Consider the following 20,779-nt stretch of genomic DNA (forward strand, 5'->3'; position numbering starts at 1 on the left):
TCCCCACGCTTTGAACCATGTGATATATAAATACATATATGTATGTATGTTACATTTCACCGTATTAATTTCCAATCTTCCTTTCATAAAGTCTGCTAGTAAACAACCGCACATAAATACCTTATGAAAGGAAGATGTCATCTGCATAACGCAGAACATCTGATAGTGTTTATGATTCTCTGGCTGCTCTTTAGTCTCACCTGCCCGGCTGCTCGGGGTATTTCTGTTTGCAGTAAGCCTCTAAAGACGCGTAGACTTTCTCTCTCAGAGCTTCAACCTCACCTGGGTTGGACAAACCTTTAGAGTCTGTAAACACACAAGAAGAAATGAGCCGGCTTAGATCAGACCTCACTGCAGTCAAAACGCATTTCCTCATTTTCTTACGTCCTTCTGAAGGTCGTGCCAAAAGAGGAAGTTGATTAAATAAATGTTTATTTAAAAAAAAAGAAAGAAAATACATGGAAATCCATTAAGTTTATATATATATGTACAAAACCATATATATTATTCAATTATATTTTGTGTTAATTTTCTGATAAAACTCACAAAATTGTCTGAATAATGTTGTAGTCCTGTGTTTATTGTACTAAGTGCTAAATAATATTTATTATATAGACAAAAATATTGGTCTGATGTTGGACCAATCAAATAATAGTATTTCATGATGGACTGAAATATCAAACAAAAACTAATATAACATTTAATGGTGAATAATTTAGGTTTTTCTTTTAATTTAACAATTTATTGCATATTTTAAGTTTACGTGTTAAAAAAATAATTGTAATTTTTACTTATATCTTTATTTAAACTATTACTGGACAAAGGAACTAATGGCTCTCGAACATTAAAGCCTTGTGGCCAAAATTATTACTAAAATAAGCGGTTCAATTTTTAACATTTTAAAATGAAATTGCAAGACAGGCTTCAAAAGAGCCTCAAAACTAAAATGACACAGAAAAGGACAATGAGTCATGTCAACACATTTTGTAATAATGCAGTGAGCGTTTAGCGAATTAAGTTGTATTTATTTGCTTCTACAAAGCGCTGTGATTTTCCCGGACAGTCAGGATGTGACTTCCACATTAAGCTTTAACCCTGTGAGCTCAGTCCAGGCCCGGTCCGGCCCGGCCCGGTCCGGTCCGGGTTGGCCCAATTAAGGCTGCGCTAATTTAGGCTCAACAGAAAGACACTGGAAAACAAACAAGTCATTGATGAACGTTTCAGCTCGACAAAGCGCTGCTCTTTTAATAATGGCTGGACTAGTTCGCATGGTGTGGGAAAGGAACGACTGAGGGCCCCTGTTAGCGTCATCCCCCCCCCCTCTACGCCCCCAGATAGCCCGAATCTCGCAAACCCGCTAATTAACGGGAGTCGGGCAGCAAAGCAAACCGAGGCCAGTGAACCTCCTGGATGCGGCTGGAACAAAATGAACATAAGGGGATCAGCCCGTCCCGGGCTAGCAGATCCACTGTGGCCCCCGGAGGGACCAGGGAGGCCCCCGTACCGAGTCATTTAACACCCTGACTCACATTAACAGGAAGCTTCGGTAAACATGGATGACATTTGGCCTGATAAGGTTGTGTGAACCTCAAACCAGGAGTTTTTTTTCCCCCTCATCTTTGACACAAACTTTACAGGAAAATACAAAAAATAAACAATATAGAAGCTTCTATATGAGTTAAAATAAGAGAAAAGAACAACGTACTACTTGGATGAATGGATGGACAGAATATATATATATATATATATATATATATATATCCATATATGTTTGCAGTTTTCTTTATGGACAATTGGCTTCTTTCAGTATTTATAGGTGACCAGAAATCAACTCTGACCTCCAAACCTACACATTCATCCATAAGAAATGACTCCAAGCTCTAGAGATGAACTGCTGTTGTGTCTGCATACAGGAGGACTTGGGAAAAAAAAGAATCCGAAATCTTATCTCTAGGCTGTCCTGGCGGAGAATATTATTTATTTTTATCCATCAAGGTAACTCCTGGAGAACTCTTTGGAGCACCACCGTGTCCTAAAAGTTTACAGAAAACTTGACAAGCGGAGGATGAAATGAAAATAATGTTTGCTTGCACGGAAAATGAGCGGTGTTCTTTGTGGGAAATAAGAAAGAGAGATGTTATTTTCAAGGTGCACAGTCCGAACTGAAAAATAAAGAAAATGGAAAAACCTTCAGAAAGTTGGGAAAACAATTCAAGAGCATGTCCAAATATCATAAAAACAGTTTGACTGTCGGAAGCAAAATACAAAGGAATAATGGCTAAATCAAGGCTTTTGGACAGCACTCAGTGTATGAATAAATACAGAGCTCCTGCGCCCTGTTATTACCCTCTTTAGAAGCATAACTGGGTTTTTCATGCTCCTCCTTTATAACCCTCACTTTGCAGAGCTTTTTCAAAGCTCTAGCTGAAAGTGAAACTTGCTCATGATTGTTACCTGGGTTGAAAAGGACGATGGCTCGGAGGCAACCCAGCTCAGTCTTATCCATCTGCATGTCTCTCATCTTTGACACCAGCTCTGTGAGCACCCTGAACACAAGACAAGACAGGAGCAAGATGAGATTAAATATATATATAAAATAAAGGCAGATCTGTGGTTTTTCAAAGACTTTTTTTTTTTCTTGGCTACTGTTTTATGTCAAACAACCAAACAAGAACCAGAAAAGTTCACATCACAGAAAACCGCTTGACTGTAATTGGTACATTTTTTTTATTTATTTTTTGCTGCTAACTGCTCTTCAAGTTAATTATCCCGACTGGTATATTAAAAATATGTTTTCAAACCGCTAAGCAGCTCACATCTGTTTAAAAATAAACGCACACGAATGCACTGCGAGGCACCGTTACATCAGTGGAAAACTTTACAGCCCTACAGAGCAATTATATTTAGTTCGTGGTTTTCATACAGAAAAGAGCCGCAGAGTAAACACAAGCTGTAACCCGACACCCGAACGCCCACCGTCTGCGCGTGACATCACAGGGTGGGTTTGCCCGAACTCCTCACCCCTCTCTGACGGGGTCACACCCTCGCCGTGCCGCCTGCTCTTACTCTCTCCTCTCGCTTCCCTTTTCTTTCAGGCCCTCAGGATTGTTAAGTCAATTGTGACTCACTGCTAATTTAATTTGCTCCGAGGAGGAACGACAGAGCCAAAAGAGGAAAGAAAAAAAGAGACTAAAGTGTGTAAGTTAATCAGTCTCTTCATTTGTATGGGGAAAGAGAGAGAAAGGAGTTGATAAGGAAGCATAATCTGTGCTCTGGATCTTAATACTTGCCACAGTTAATGCAGAGACGGAAAATGTCCTGTGACTCAACAACTGGCCTGTTGACAGCAGCTGTCTGTCCTCTGCTGTCTCCAGCTCACTGCTCATTTTCCTGAGAAATAACCCCTAATGAATTATATGGATCGATAAAAAAAGCGTCTAAACGTCTGAACGACTCAGCAGATTAAACGCCGCCCTTCTTTGTCTTTTTGCAGAACCCGACCGCGTCCAAGTTGCAGCTGTCTGATCCAAACGGTTACCGTCAAGAACAAACCAGGAACCAACAGGTTTTTTTTCCAACCACACTTGAATTTTTCAAGAAAAGAAACCAATCTGTCCTCCATAGAAACAATAATCTCCCCTTTGTTAATTCATGAATTAACTGTGCTTAACCAAGTGTTTTGGACAGTTGAACTGAATTTGACCAGTCAAATGACGGCTTGACTGCAGCCAGACGTGTTGAATCACGAAATCGGCTAAACAGAACCAGTCTGACAACATGAAGTGGGCTAAATGAGCTCACCAACTAACCAACAACCACCATTTGTTAAACAGTTCTGTACAAATAAATGTTTTGCAACACAGTGGCGTTTAAAAAACTCAATGTTTTCATCATCAATCCTAAAATAAGTGAGTCAAACAACTCTCAATAAATTAGGGCCGACAACACGACCTAGTGGAACGCCACAGGTTTTAATCAGTCTGGTGGTGATTTGAAATTTAATTTTGCAAAAGAAATCCATAGCTCAACCAGATCAAAAAAAAAAAGATCAATTAGTTATAAATTAGAAAAATGATATATGTGTTGAAGTGGTTTCTGGGTTAGTTGCGTTTCCATGGTGCATTCATGAAAACTAAGTACCATTTTTGACATGTTTTGGGATACAAGCCTCCCACCGGGAGTCAAACAGAACGTATTGAACCGCCAGCCCTTTTAAAGACGAGAGTCCATCAACAAGACTCCACCCCTAAAAATCTAACACATGAATGCCTCATGAAAAACAGCAGCAGTAGGAATCGCCATTGGTTTAGAGTTGTAGGCAAAGCTTGATGCAACAAGAATAAACTAAAAACAAAACTGCAGAAAAAGAAACTTATGAAAACGTAACGCACACAAGCTTTCTTTAGTCATTCATGAGAACGGGACAAACTGAAAATTTCTACACGGTTCTGAACAAAACTGTACTTTTCACAAAAAAAGATATGTTTTATCCAAACGTCTCACTTCCACTCCACGGCAGTGGGCAGTTTTTGACGCCGACTGAAAGCTGGAGTCGTCTTAGCGATGATCTTACACGCTTAGCCCGGCTCTCCTTTGTACACTTCTCTAAATTCTTCTTGGCAGAAATGTTTGAAATAACTCAAACTGCATGAGTGATGTCTGTCAACAGCCTGGTATGTTTTTATTTTTCTTTTGCTGTGTCACTCAATGATCTTTAGAAGGTTTTCTAAAAGCTCAGTTGATTTCTCATTTTAAAACGTGAACTCTTGTATTAGGTCGACCTACATCACTTGGGCTAGGTTTTTATTTTCCTGGAGCTCTCTTTTGCTCGATCATGTGACCGTGGCTGGATTTGTTGTCTTCCTGAATCAGTTTTCATTTCCACTGATTGAATACTATCTAGAGTTGTTTAAGGAATGTGTTTTATTCAAGATAATTCTTCTTTCACCGCTTGGATGTTGATTCTGCAGTCAGGAATGTATACATATATTTGCAACTTTTCCACTTGTGTTACTTCTGCTCAAGTTGCGATGCAGCAGAACTCATGCCATGGACTTATGTGATATCTCCGACAGTCAGTCAGTTCTCTGCCACGCAATGTCAATAACAACCACCAGGGCGGTTCCTGCTTCGCTCCAAACTTGGCTGCGGCTGAACTTTGCATGGATTTTTTGACATTTTCTGAAGCAGCTCGGGGTTCTCTCTGAGAGCCCTGATGCACCCAGGTGTAAATATTTAATACAGTGGAGTTAATCAATAATTTCTGTGCTGCTTCACCCTCAGCAAAGCAACCCGGTGGTTTGCAGTCAATGTAATGTTTTCATTGAAGAACTAGAAATGTCATATGCTGTCAAAGAGATGAAATGACTTTACTCAAATGTACTTATTAAAGGCTGGAAACTTCACTTGGTTTTAAAAGCTGCACAGAAAGAGAACATTTTCACCTTAAGTGAACTTTGTCGACTCCGTCAAAAGAATTCTTGCTACCAGCAAACTTTAGTCATCACATCAAGGTCTTCCAAAGATGCATCTCACAAATTGAAATCTCATTGAAAAGGTAATTTATTCCAGTAATTCAGTTCAAAAAGTGAGACTTTTTTTCTTTTTAAAGATTACTCACAAAGTGAGACACATTTCAAGCACGTTTGATGATCCTGGCTGTGGAAATTTCCAATTGGACCTCAAGCTATCCTCTCCTCTTTCCCCCCAGACTATGTGTGTAAATGAATTGCAAGCTTTGCTTCAACCAGAAAGACAAGTTTGAACCATATATTATTATATTAAAAATATATTTTAACTTCTGAAATTCTAAGATTTTGGATTTCACTATGTTTTAGACAATATCACTTTGTGCATAACGTGTCTTGCCTCGACCAATTATGCAATTTCTCTAGGTTTAAAAACAAAAAATATAACTCTAACAGACTTTTTAGGAACTGCAAAATAGTAACACTGACCTGTCAAAGATGGCTCCCACTCCGGCACTATGGGCGCTGTTGCGATGCACGTGCAGGCCCGTCGCCAACAGAATCCCATCCTTTACTGCGATGGAACGGTGCGAAAATGATGCAATGAGGAGTTCATTCCAACCTGAGATGAGGAGAGGGATCAAGGCAAAGGATAGTTAAAAAAAAAGTGCAAAGAAAAAGGTAAATCCAAGTACAAAAGTTCACACAGCGTTCAAGCAAAATTAAAACGACAACAAAGGCAGAATTCCAATGAATCAATTAAAGCCGAGCCGCAAAAAACCCCGAAGCTCCCTCAAGCGCAAGCATCAGGTTATCACTGAGACATTGGAATCATGCTTTCTAAGGAGACAAGCGTGTAAAAGGGATGAACTGCGCCTGCCATCACAATAAAGACAACAAGCTTGACGTGCCAAGGCGCGGGTGGGGGGTCGGGGGGGGGGGCGGAAAGGGGGGGGAGTGGCATAGACGAGAGACGCCGGCGGATGAGGGACGGGGTTCCTTTAACTGTTCTGCCTGGCAACAACTCGCCTCTTCTCCCTACAGTTGAGTTTGGCCATGAGAGGAGCCGCGATGCTTTTATCTGTGACACAGCAGAACTAAAGTGGTTATTTATAGAAAACCTGGGAGACGAGAAGAAGAGACGAGCTGTGCAGAATAACATCTCACTCCAGTTTGGTGAAATCTCTGCATCGTTATATATGTGAAGGCTTGAGGAGCAATCACGGGAAGAGGGGATTTTTTTATTTTTTTGCCCCCTGTTCGTTTTCTTAGGGATGGACAGATACCATAATGGTGTAATCTGGAGTGACAGGCAAAGAATAAAGGCAATGTGTTGCCGTCCTACTTGTGATGTTGGTGAATGTAGCTGAAGTGACAGATGATTCACTCTGTACTCCAAGTAGCTGCATAGCTAATACTTAGCAGCTAGCTTACGTCATTTTCCACAAGATGCAAATGGCAACTGGAGGCCTGTCTGTTGATTCAAGCTGGGCTGGTAGAAACAGCTTTTAGCCTGCTTGAAGAGGGATGCACTGTGTTGTCTTCTGTATCTATTTTCTTAAAATCACACCATCTGAATCAACAATAACTTTCAACCTAAAAAAAAACAAAAAAAAAACACAAACTCCAACCCAAACAGAGCCTGTCAACATTTCCCAGTCGAGAACCATGATCTCACACTTGAATCTCGTCTTGGACCCTTGCACTTGGTTGCAATGTGCTCCAGTGACTGATGAAGACTACGGCTTGAAAATACAAACTGTAGTCCGTCATGGGCGACAAGTAAGTCCAAGGTTCCTGAACCAGAGACGCTCCTCTCCAAGAATGTGCCATGAGATTCTGTCCCTGAACCCCACAAACAAGATCGATGAGAACTGGGGAGTCTGGACAGAGTCCAGCTCATGGTGCTGAGGATGTGGGAACAGCTTCTGATTTAATAATATTAGGACCAAATAGCCCTTAACAGGTAACGCATGCCGTTCACAGCTCAGCATAGATCACACCACTGCTAATGCCAGTTGTTGTGAATTAGCCTGAATCAGCTCCCAGGCTTCATGCAGATTGGAATTATTTTCTGCCGTTTGATGCGTATTCCACATGTATCAAAGATCACTGTGGAAGCAAATTTTTTTCATAAGAGTCTGAGCAACGTCCCACAGGGATTTAGCAACATATTTCATCATCATGTTGGTCATTCTGTGCGTAAGATCGACTGGCAAATTGGCCTCTTGCCCGATGACCCTGGAGATAGGCAACTCCCCTTCTGCAATCTTGCACAATAAACCAGGGAGGTTCATCTAAATATCACAGCTATTGTTGGCAAAAATCATAACATTTAAAGGAAACACAGTTCACCACAGTATTTTTCTTTAGAACTCCTGAACTCGAGCTCACGTACCTGCTCGTAGCAGGATGACCTGGTCGTCCAGCGGCAGCTCCGAGAAGTGGGGAATCCTCTTGGCCCACTCCACCAGAGTAAAAAGCTGCTTGTCTGCTGCCTGACAGATATTTGTCACTGGGTCGTTGGGCTGCAGGAAAGCGCACACACACACACACACACACACACACACGAAAAGAAGCATAGGCACAATGAATAGGTGTCATTTCTTTTTTTTTTTTTTTGTGTGTGTGTGTGTCTGTGTTTTTGTTACGTTGGTGTGTTTTGGCCCAGAGCCTGATCTCGGGATACCTGTGAGCTACCAATCACTGTGCTTTCACACACATAATGACGGCAGCATGAGTGCTACGCTGGGAGTGATAGCCTGTCAAAAGGAAGGCAAGCAGGAAGACAAAACAAACAGTGATTCTGTCCCAGCTTGTGGAGGAAATACCTGCAGAGAGCTGGCGGTGAAAAAACAAGCTTTGCCGAGCGCGCTCCGTCTTCGGGGAGCTTTTAGCTGAAACACTATTGGAGAACTAGAAGAGCTCAAGAGGGCCTTCGAGGGGCTCAACTGACACTTTACTACTAAACAAGTCAGAGGGAGCTTTATTGCCAACCAGAAGGGGACTGTAAAATGTGTAACCTACATTATGTGCATAACTCATATCTACCCCTAGTTATTCAGCTAAAAGAGGTTTCAAGATCTCTTGTTTTACCCCCATATAAAAAAAAATAAATTCAGAAGTGGTGCCTATTTTTGTTTTTCTAGTGATTTAGGAGCTCAGAAGATTAACTGGAGTGTAATCATTAAAGTGTGTTAAATGATAAAACTAAGCTCCCAGGATCGTGTTGTCTGCTAGGCGTCCTACTGGATTGCGCTTCCAGTGCCAAGAACAAGAACACTGATTAGTTTCTCTTTCTGATAAACAGTGCAGATGAACCAGAATAAAAGCCAGAACAATTTACTGATTTGACTTTATGGGACTCCACAGGCCTCAAGGAGACGCGATCATAAAAGCAGAAAAACAGAAAGATCCTACAGCTCTAAGAAAATGGGTTTCAAAGCCTTTCGTCTCTTCCAGTCCCAAAACGTAACATTTGCAGTAATGTTGCTTAATCGAACGTCGCAGTGCACAGAACTGCGTTGCAATTTTCTAATTACGTCTAAAAAATGTGGTCCTCTTTTTTTTTTTTTTTTTCTTCAGGTCTACAATCAGTTCATGTTAGCAATTTACAGTCACTAACTACATGAATAAAGGTCATGTCATTGGCTTCCTAAGTATAGAAATTATACAGCATTCAGCTTTCACAAGTTTTAAACACAAGATCAATTTTCCTACAAGTAAAAACTTCAGAATTAAACAGCTGTACATGTCAGCATTTGGTCAAGGAGACCTAAACCACCAAACTCTGGTTGTTCTAACAGGCCAGTGAACCCAAACTTACACAGGTGTTGTAAACATGTCTGACAGAATTACCAATAACACTTTATTTGACGAGGTGTGCATAAGACTGACATGACAACATGACATAACACCTGTTATGAACATGAAGGAGCCTTTATGAATGTCTGTTGTCATAAACTGTCATTTGGTAAATAATGACACTTTTAACGCAAAGTTGCTCTAAAAGTTGCATTGAAAGTCCATTAAAAGTGGAAAACCTGTTTAACCAGAACGTACTCAACATCCTAGGATTCTTAGAGAACATTTCAGCTACCTAAAGTCGTGGAAACGTTTTTGAAGACGAAACAAAGAAAATCATTCTTGTTTGCACCAAACCAACATCAAATAGAGCTTCTCATAAAGTGTTCCTGCGCTTTAGATTCAGAGGTACAATATCACGCTCCAAAGGGAATCGCCGCAGAATATTAATGCAACACATGCATACTGTATGACTACTTTGCTGAGATGAAACTCCTTTTGGACATCCTGAACAATACTGTCAGTCTTTGACAAGAAGTTTACCATCATCCCAGGCGTCCAACCCACTGATATGCATATGTATAAACAGGCACACTTTTCCTTTTTGCATAAAATTAAGTCTAGTAAATATTCTTAAACGACGAGTCCCCGTGTGAACTCGCAGTCTGCCGAAGAGAGTCAGTAACTTCTCCCCGACTTCCTAAACCAAATCCCACAGATCGATGCTAAAAGCTGGGAAGATCTTGACATCAACTGCTGCTCTCTAGAGAAGATTAGTTCAAGATGAAGGAGAAAACGCGAATCCTCTGTTCTTAATGTGCAGGCCAAAGGCGACCCAGGCCTCTCTTCCCCGTTCCATCCCAAACAGATTTGTGATGCCTGCAGAGCATTGCAGATGGATATCTGAGATGAATGCATTTATATATATATATCTTTATATATATAGAATTTAAACCAGAAACAAAGCTTGAACTGTTCTTGAAACTAAAAGTTGCCTTATTCTCCCAATGGGGCCACAGAGACAACTGGCGTCTTATGAATATTTCAGCATCTGATCTCCGTGGGAAACGATGGACGGTGCAGCTCTGAGCGACGGTTTTCGTGAGCAGCGTTTCCTCTCAGAAACACAAACAGATTGAGCTAATTCCTTCCACAGGGCAGACTGGGGGAAAAAAAAAAAAAAAACAAACAACAAAAAAAAAAAAAAAAACGGAGTAGAAGGGAGGGCTCAGATGTGTGCCACCATCAGGCCACCAACCCCCAGTCTCCTCCTCCTCTTCATTAGAATAAGAGTCCCGGGATTCTTGTTAGACACTCCGGGTCTCATGAATGTTGTATGGATATCTTAGCCGTGTTTACACTGACCTTGTTTCTTTGCCTCCGTCGGAGGAGAGGACAGGGGAGAGGAGCTTACAGTTTCCTGAGACGATTTACGAGCATCGCGTTACTGTACTTAATGCTCGGGTCGTGGAACTGTATTTGGGATGTTATCAGTCTGCAAGGAAAAGAATCTGCACCGGGCCGGGCCACTGTAACTGTAACCGTAACCTCACTGTATGGAAACACGGGGCTGGAACTGCAGCCTGCCAAAAGTCTGAAGCGAAGGAGAAATTTGTGTGAAAGACATTTTCCCCGTGACCATAAAACCCGGCTGTGTTTGTTCCAGGCAAATCGAAGGATTTACAGCACACATGCGCTTCATCACCATCATCCCCACTACTTAAGAGAATTGCCAGGCTTGCATACTGTCCTATGAAATTTTCATCACTTGTGGAAGGGTGGAGAAAGATTTCCCTCTCAATTTTTCATTATTCCACTTGAACCAGACTACACCAGCGTGACAAGAGAGGGAAAGCTGAGCTGCAATGAAGATTGAAAAAAAAAAAACAACAACTAATGTCCCACTTTTTTAAATTTAAGGGCCAGTGCTCTGTTGAAGTCTTAAACCGTCTAACATATTTCGTTAGATAATTTCTCTACAGAGGTCCATTTATTTCTGACCAGCTTCTCTCCCTCTTCTGAGGAAAAGCCTGGAAAAGGCATAATGCTGCCAACACCACATTCGTCCATTTTTGTCACGATTTCATTGATGATTACAAGTGGATGAAAGTAAGAACATTCAGACACTGTGTGTTAATCTACTACATAAAATCCTGAAAAAAACGTCAGGTTTTGGGTTGTTTTGTGACAAAATGTGAAAGATTGTTAAGGGAATGAATGTTTTTGAGAGGTGCTTTTAAAAAAAACAAAAAACTTTTGCATTAACATTTAAATAAATATATGTACTGTAAGTATTGCAAAGCAGCAGCCTTGAAAAATCAAACATGTAAAAATAAGAGCCTGGATAGCTTTGTATCCATCTCCTGAAGAAGAGATCTCTCCTCTCTCCTCCTCTCCTAGTGAAGGCATATTACTAACGCCTCTTTAACTCCTGTTCTAGGTCACCATGAGATAAACACACTTTCATTCAGCCAGACCAGACCCCAGCCATTAGACAGTGGCAGCGGCCTATTCACAGTGTACACCCCTGACCCGGGCCCTGTGATTAATTATAGCACGGGGCAGCGACTCTCAATGGACACCAGCAGGGGGGGTTGGACGCGGACGTTATTCGGAAAGAAAGGGAAGCCGTGCTGGTCGGGGCCGCCTGGACGCTGAAACTGTGCCAAAAGTGTCGGCTCTCCTTTAGTGAAAGGGTCAGCGGCGCCAAATCAGAGAAACAAAAATCAGGCTGTTTTCCTTGCCACCGTTACTTCCATGTTGTTAGCAGAGACGTTGCATAACGAATTCTGAGCTAATGCAAAATGCTCTCGCTTCATGCTGTTAAGCAATGCAATACGTAACATTATTTACGTTTGCGGCTAAAATGTCACATAATACTCAGAATTATGCCATTGGTTTATATGAATTTCCAACAGCAGATGCACGTAAACAGTGAGTGAAACACAGAAACTAACAATGTGTTTAAAGCAGAGTTAGCTATATTTAAAACCAAGGCTCAAGTCCTAATCCGGCCTCAAGTGCAGAGATGAAACTAAACACCAGAGTAAGCCGGCTATTTTAAAAGACATTAAGATTTCTGAAATGTACACAATGATGGGAGGAAAAAAACATAAACACCAACTAAGTTTGGTTACAGTGTGGTGCTGCAGTTAAAAACCGTGAACATGCCAGCCAGTAGCATGCCGAGTAGCATTGCACCTTTAGATTTAATGCTTTATGGTTTTGTATGTGGCTAATGCTTCTGCAGAAAAACTGGTGAATCTGTGAATGTGGAACTTCTTATGTAGCCTAAAAAGAATATTGTGCAGAGATAAATATACTCTGCTTTTATTAAAAATGTGATATTAGGAGTCTAAGTGGACCTGATTAACAGCAATAGGGGGAGCATTATAGAGAAAACTAGAACAAAAGTAGAACTGTTGGGCTTCACTCTCGTAATTCTGATTGCTACACTGCTGGACGGGACACGGAAAAAAATAGAATAAAAGTTCTTTTGCAAGAAGGATTTGGGAGCAGCTTACTTGCTTCCCTATAACGTTTCCGTAGTTTGCTTGTAGGACCATGCTTGCCATTTCTTATTAAATTGCAATATCAAAAAATCCCACAGGAGTTTGCTTAAACTTAGAAAGTATATACAGCTTCTAGTTGTGGACAGCTTGCAAAAGTTTCTTTTATCCGCTCAGAAGTCCTCTTGTGTTGGCGCTGGGCAGGCAACAGACGCCGAGGGAGCCAGGATGACTGAGCGCAGACACACTCAGTGCATCACTGAGTCTTCACTGCCAGGCGCTCCCTCCTGAATCCTAACTCCTCCTCTTCCTCCCTTATGTCAACACTCATCTCCTACATTTCCATCTCCCCCCACCAAAATAGTTCCCATTTACTCTCATAACATCCCTCACATTTCTACCTTTACTTCACAGGACATTTCCCTCCCTTCAGAAGCAGATAATTCCCAGAAGCCCTCCCCGCCTCCCTCCCGCCTTCGGGTCCTTTTGGTAAGCTGCAGCGCGGCTCCTCTGCTTTGAATGTTGCAACAGAATTCCAGAAAAAGCAGCGGCTTGTATGTGGGATGCTTTCAGGAACAGTCTGTCTGTTGCAATATTCATCACTCTTTAGTCTCCTCTGTGTCAAAGACGGTCCGACTGATACCGGGAGCAGGAAGAAGGAAACTCGTAGCTGAATAAAGAAAGTGAGCAGCTAAACCTGCGTTCTGAAGCAAACCCATCCAACACCAGATAAAAAAAACAAACATATAAAACAAAAACAAAAACATTTGTAGCATATGAAATATTAATTATATACAAGTAACAATGCCAAAAAAGCTATTTTCTCTCCTAAGTTTACTCGTTTTGCACTTAGAACAAGGCAAAGTTAAAAAACGATCAGAACTATAAAAAGAAGAAATATTTTTTGAACATTTTGCCACAGATGGAAAAGCTCTATAGATGATTCTAAAATATAAGTTACATCTTCAAGTTCATGCAAAAAAGGATAAAATTAGGATATTGTATAAAATCTATTATTTTCCACAGGCTTAGAAATGCTTCTGTTTAAAAACTTTTACAAACATCCCTTATACTGTTTGTGTGGTTAAAAGAACTTAATGAAATATCAGATAAAGTGGCAGGGAGGCAGTATTATTCCAGAGTATAATAATGTGGTGTTGTTCCTCCCCCACTTGTTGCTCTGCACTGCTGGTTGAAATATATTTTTTGAAAGATATTTGGGCCTCAACTATTCCCCAGATGAAAACAAAGAAAACTGGCTAATGTAAAGATAAGAAGCTTGACGGCCAAAAGGATGAGTAATTTGTCCTTGTTGATAACTGCTTCAAAAACAAACTACTCAGAAAGGAAATGAGGAGGGGACAATTTTAAGAATCCCCGACATTAGAAACTAAAGTAGACACACAGGGAACCAGGAAGCACCACTGATGACTTATTCTCTGCCACATTTACACATTTTAACCACACAAACAGCATAAGGGACGTTTGTAAAAGTAGATGTTGAAATAAGACCTAGTCTAACTTAAGCAACCAGGATCAAATGGAAGTTGGATATTTTGACATAAATCAAAAGAAAAAAAAGCTCTTGCTGTTGTAATGCTGTTTTACAAAGTCTAGATAGTGTGGAGAAACTTGGAAAACTTAGCAGTTAATATGTTAATATTTGATAATTGCTCTTGGAGGAGACTGCAGAGAGAACACAGAACAAGAATCCAGAATCCGATACCCGAACCTCAGACCAGCAGCTTCATGACGGCTAAAACTTTCCAGAGGAATAAACTCCATGCAGGAGTCTCTGCAGAAGTTCAGGAACGGGCTGCTCCTCTCTCAAACTTAGTAGCTGAAGTTTCTACTTCAGTATTTCTCTCTGCTTCTTTATTGAGTGACTTCTCAGTGCAGACAGAAAGTACCTACAGGAGACACTGAAGTGCAGCCTTCACCTCTACAGGAGCTGCATACATTACAATTTATTTGACTAATTCTGTAGAAAAATATGGTAATAAAACAGCGCACAGCTAATATGGTTCCAGATGAAACTAGTTTTGGTCCTGGCTCAATAATGCAGAAGAAAACTGTAGAATATTCTGCACAATAAAAACCAATAGGAGTTTTAGTGAGTGTCCATTCTATAGTCTGACACAAAACAACAACAAGCAAGTATTGAATATAACTTTACTCTGATTATATGCTGTAGTAGCTTTGTGAAAATGTGCTACTTTCTGATTTTAGTTAAAGATAAATAAATTGCTTTAGACGTTTTGTGAAAATATAGTACAATTGTGCTATTTTTTAAGAATCTCATTATGTAAAAACAGAAAAATAAAACAGAAGAAGCTTAAATTTTAAAAGCTGTTTAGTTATTAAGATTTGTCTTATTTCACCTATTTAGTTTTGCTAATAAGCCGGAGGCCTGCTTTCATTTTACCAGTACTATATTAGTAACAAAAACACACAATCCAACATCTAGATTTAGGGGGATTAAACAGGCAGAAGCAGAGAACAGCGGCCATTTTCAGGCTGACGTGTTGGAGGAAGACACAGTGTGTGATCAGAGGAGAATCTGCGCTCACCGAGTTGGACGGCATCCCCAGGTTGGTCTCGATGTAGGTCTCGGTTTTGGGCTCCACCGCCTCCTCGGCCTCCAGGATCTTCTCCACGGGCATGTCCTCGTTCGCGCAGCTGGTGGACTCCACCTCGTTCTCGTTCTTGTCCTTGGCCCGCTGGCGCTCCTCCTGGACGGCTGCATGTAACAAAACTGATTCCGTTCACTACTGCTGTTTACCGCTGACGTCAGCAACATGTCTTCAAGTTTAGCTGAACACCGTTTAGCTCCCGCGTGAAACGTGCTGACAGGTATTTGCAAAGCCAGACTTTTGATTAAAGCTGAAAGTTTATGTCAAGTTCAACCAACAGTCATTTCTTTTTTTTTTTTTTAAGTGTGCGTTGACTTTAAAGGGGACCTTGGACCTAAAGGATCAACAGAGCAGCGAAGAATCGTTCAGGGACTCCTTCCAGTTTCCACATCAAAGCAACCTGCTTTCCTCTGTTGTGCTCAATGACAAACAGCCACAGCCTTTTTTATACAAATCCTTCATTCACACATAAATAATGCAAGGCCTTTCACTTCTCCCTTACACCACAAATGCAGTGCCTTTCAGCAGTATTCGTATCACTTAACCGCGTCAAATTTCGACATATTTTTCTTAGAGTTTCTGCGCCGACCAACACAAAGTAACTGACTCACAGTTTTCGCGTTATTTGAAAAAGGAAAATCTGAAAAATGTGGCCTGCAGGACAACCTTTTGCTTTTGTTACAGCTGTAAATGTCATGCAATGTGTCTCTACCAGATTAGTAAATAATGGCATTTATGCCGTTTTATGGCTTAAATTGGACGGACAGTCTCTGTAAAACATCAATTCTTAAGTTTTGCAACCAATTCCCAATTAGATTTAGGTCTGGACTTGGACTGGGCCATTCTAACGCATGAATATGCTTTGATGAGACATTCCAGTGAAACTTCACTTGTATGTTTATGTTTTATTTGCTGCCTAAAACACGTTTTCTTCAAGGATTGTTCTATATTTAGCTCCTCCACTCATCAACTTTAACGTCTTCACAGTATGATGCTGCCATTCCCACCTATCAGCATTGTGATGTTTTTTGTTTTTAAGAATGATCAGTTGTTTTGCTGTTCATTTCATTTTTTGTTTGATAAAATAGCATTTTGAAGTGTTTGGTTGCAATGTGATCAAATGCAACAAAGTTCAGAAAGTTTCAGGAATATAAATACTTTTCCAAGACTCTCTAAAGTCCTTTCGCTTTTTTCTTTAAAACAATAAAAAGCTGGAATAGAAGTCAATGAGGACTTTGTCGTGTATTAAATAATAATAATAATAAAAAAAAAGAGATAAAAACACAACTGTGTTGATTTTGTCATCTGATTGACTCGGAGACAGGAAATGATTTTGTTGCTGGGCAGACAGACAGACTCATAGCTGAGGCGGGAGAAACCTCGAGTAAAAAAAAAAAAAAAAAGCAGCATGAGTATGTTTTTGTCTTTTCAGAAGGCTGTAATTTATTTAATCTGAGGCACCGCAGATAAATGCTTAAACACATTATGGCTTTTTTATTCCAACTGCGGATTAATAGAGCCTTTTTTCTTGTTAAGCGTTACATAAAGGGAGACTTTTAGAAAGCTAATGTGAGCATCCAGGTCTGCACACACCCTTAAGACACACACGTTACACACCGAGTGTGCAGGGCGGCTTGTCTTCTTATGTTTTCCCTGCTCTGGTTTCCATTTCAGGTTGAGAACTGGAGAGGCCTCGGCCTTGTTGTGAGGGAAAGGGAAGCAGAGGTTGTCAGAGGAGAAGGAGAAAGGGGCCCCAGTTTTGGAGAAACGGCTGTCTGGCAGTGGAGGTCAGCCCAAGGGTAGAATACTTGTGTCGGAGTCACACAGAGGTGAGGAGGGCTGAAATCATGTTAGCTTTATTCTCCCCTCTTCCCTCCTCCTCTGCTGTCCTGACTGGGAGCGCATAAATTCATTTAATCCTGTTTTTCTGTGGATTCGCTTAGCCTTTTGGGCTACTGCTGCTGCCTTGTTCGCTAACCACAGCCCTCGGGGTGCGGGGGAACGGGGTTGGGGGGGGGGGGGGAGGAGTGGCGGCGAGCGCGGAGTGAGGCAAGAGGTAGTAAACGATAATATCCTTGAACGAAGTACGGAGCCCAACAATGACAAACAGAAGCGTGCGGGAGGGGGCAGGAGGCCAAGATAAGGTCAGGAAAAATGGAGAGAAATCTAAAACACTTTCTCTGAGCTAAACAAGCCCTAAATAAAGCTGCACTGATACGACACAACTATTGGTTTAAATGCTCAGCGTCGCACGTGGCTTTAAAACAGGCCTTATCTTTTAAACAAATGTGTAAGTATTTTTGTCTAGTTTTTAGTACAAACATCTTTGTACGCTTGAAATGAAACTAACTTACAAGAAACTTTTCAGAAAGATTTAGGAGCTTATTTTAAGTTAAAAATCCCTTAATATAGATGGAAAAAGCTCCAATAGCTCAGACTGTTCACTTATAACAATACATTTTTCCCATGTTATATGTGAAATAATCGAGTGGAACTGGTCATATTTCAGCAAAATTAAAGAATTACTGACTTAAAGCAAGCTCCTGTCTTGCAGAAAAATGACTCACAAGTTAGTTTCGTCTTATTTTAATAAGAAATTTTCACTAGAAATTGGACAAAATACCAGGTGAGACTTTGTGCTTTTTGCAGTGCACAGGCTGTAAATGGGAAGGAATAATTCACAGCAGAAAACATACTGTGAAGATCCGGCTAATCTGACAGGCCTTGAAAGGAGAACGTCGGTTAGAGAAGGAGTTAAGGTGTGACTCTGGAGGAGCTGCAAGAATCAACAGCTCAGGTGGGATAATCTGTAGACGTATTCTAGAGATTAGAATAATATTAGAAGAGCGGAAAGAAGACAAACCCAAAATAAGCCCTGTTTGCAGCAAACTTGTGGAGGAAGAAGACGCCCTTTTCAGACCGTTCCAGCCAACATGTGTTTGTGGGCCCCGTATATTAAGTTGGCATATGGTGTTTTTGTTTTTTTTGTGTGGATCGATTTCATATGGAGCCATTATGAAAACTGTGGACATTTCCATCTGGGGGCTGTTTGTCAGAAAAACTCTTACCTAACACGTAAATCTTGGGAAGGCAGCTGGAAAATTACAGCAAAAAGAGAGTTCTTTTTATTTTTCATTCTTCTACTTTTGATAACCACGTCTTATTTTCCTTCCACGACTATCTTTGTGTTGGTCTATCACATAAAATCACAATAAAATACAGTGCAGTTTGTGGTTTTAATGTGGCAAAATGTAAAAAATAGCTCAAGGGGTGTGACTACATTTGCAAGGCACCGTAATCTGCACTCTCCATTTAAAAACCTCTTAACCACAATGGAGAGACGCATTGATTTATTTGCTCAATGTGAGAAGGAGAGCTTAACAGCGCTGCTGAGAGCACAAATATTTTTAACACCTTCATGGAGTGTTAAAATTCACACCTCGCTGCCTGTTTTTCTTCCCCTCACATAACAAAACGCTCCTGGTTCCGAGGGCCGCTGTGGCCCGATCTCTGACGTCTCCACAGCCAGGCTCAGATCTGATCGACCGCCTCCGGGTTTAATCAAAGCTGTTCGCCGGGCAAGAGGGTCAGGGGAGGGCGAAACGTCGCCGTCGAGTTCCAGGGAGTTTTCTTTGTCCAGAAGATGCAACAGTGACATGTGAAAATTACCATGGCGACAAATTTTTTATTTTTTTATTTACATGAGCAAGCTCTCTTCTTCAATGATGAATGTTTGCAGTTTGATTTTCTTGTTCAGTTGTGGTATGAACATGGATCAATGGTCCAAATTTATATCCACATAAACTAATGGATTTTATGTCAAAAATGAGGAAAAAAAGTGTTAATTCATAAAAACTGACATCAATTATAAATCTGCTGAACAACTGACAATGTTTATGTTTTTAGAAGTAGATATAATTCATTAAATAAAGACTCTTCATCATGTGTGTGACTAAATCACTAACTTGTTTTGAAAAAGAGGAAAAAGCCTTTGCATGACATACCTACGTATTCTTGCTAGCATCTTTAACAACACCTTTAAAATAAATGTAGCTATATTATTATTGTTATTATTATTTTTTACATTCATTCATTCCTTTTTAAATTTTGATAGAGGTTTCTAGGAAGCTTAGCTTACTGGTCAAACATTTTTAGTCTAAATGTTTGACTAATAAGCAGTTTTCTCTTGGCACGAAGCGGATGATCTTTTCAAGTTTTTCTTTATTTAAGGTATTTTTAAAATTCATGCTACTGCAATAAAAAAAAGAAGTTTGTTGAATAAATATCCTGCTTCAGAATATTAAACATTCAGCTTTCTGCTTCTAGAGGTGAAACCTAAATTAAATTACAGAACGGTTTCTGGGAAGAAAACACACTGACTGAAGCAGGTTGGAACAGGATGCAGGTTTTGTTTAAGCAGGACTTTATCCTCAACGGTATGTGCTGTACCTTCTCTCTTCATGCCCATGGCCAAGCACTTCTGGTAGCGGCAGTACTGACAGCGGTTCCTCTGGCGCTTATCGATGACACAGTCCTTGTTGTCGCGGCAGGTGTAGGTCAAGTCCTTGCGAACGGTTCGTTTGAAGAAGCCTTTGCAGCCTTCACAGCTGTAGACACCATAGTGCTTTCCTGGAAACGGGAGAAGACAGAGGCTGTTTGCTTTGGGTTTTTAACAGGATGTTTCCTGGATTGTGCCTCACCGAGTCTCATGTCAGACAAAATACAGTAGAAAGAGCAATAAATCCAGGGCATGCACGAGATTATTATTCGCAAAGTGAAGCAATATAGCAAAAAAAGTAAAGAAAATCAATATCCAGATGACTGGTATTACAAGGAAAGGTAGAAATGACTTTTCCAATAATCCCTCCCATGTGCTGCTCTCTTTTCCACATTTTGTCACGTTACAACCACAGAGTTTAATGTCTCTTATTGGGATTTCATGTCCTAGACCAACACGAAGAAAGGTTTAACAGTGAAGGAAAACCATATATCCAATAGAAATCTGTGGATCGTGACATGCATACAAATGTAGCTCCCTTTGGTTTGATACTCCTGAATAGGAATCCAATGCCACCAATTTCTTTTTCCACCTTAAACAGAAAACTAACACTGACTGAACACACCATTCTTAAACTGAAACATGGTGGTGGTAGCATCATGCTGTGGAGGATGCTTTTTTTCTGCAGGGACATGAAGGACCATTCTGAATAAATACTTTAGTGGAGGCTCAGATTAGAGCAGAACCAAAACACTAAACATGCAGCCAGAGCTACAACAGACTAAATTTTAGTCTGAAGACGTAAAAAGCTGATAGTATACAGTAACTGAGGAGCTGAATACACATACATGCCACACTTTTCAGATT

General features: G+C 40.6%; 1 protein-coding gene across 2 annotated transcripts in view; it reads right to left on the minus strand.

Moving 5' to 3' along the window:
• The window catches only part of rxraa (retinoid X receptor, alpha a), a 117,138-nt gene that overhangs the window by 3,488 nt on the left and 92,871 nt on the right, over window positions 1-20,779 (minus strand). The window contains exons 5-10 of one of the 2 annotated variants that reach the window (XM_015039688.1): window positions 19,864-20,043; window positions 15,352-15,521; window positions 7,867-7,996; window positions 5,958-6,090; window positions 2,455-2,546; window positions 201-306 (exon numbers count right to left, since the gene is read on the minus strand). In XM_015039688.1, the coding sequence (XP_014895174.1) occupies window positions 201-306; window positions 2,455-2,546; window positions 5,958-6,090; window positions 7,867-7,996; window positions 15,352-15,521; window positions 19,864-20,043 (811 nt within the window). Of the gene's footprint in view, window positions 1-200; window positions 307-2,454; window positions 2,547-5,957; window positions 6,091-7,866; window positions 7,997-15,351; window positions 15,537-19,863; window positions 20,044-20,779 lie in introns of both variants that reach the window. The other variant, XM_015039687.1, reaches the window with a different exon arrangement.

The sequence above is a fragment of the Poecilia latipinna genome, unplaced genomic scaffold (assembly GCF_001443285.1).
Source record: "Poecilia latipinna isolate Pla-1442-1.1 unplaced genomic scaffold, P_latipinna-1.0 Scaffold479, whole genome shotgun sequence".
In the NCBI taxonomy this organism is placed as follows: domain Eukaryota; kingdom Metazoa; phylum Chordata; class Actinopteri; order Cyprinodontiformes; family Poeciliidae; genus Poecilia; species Poecilia latipinna.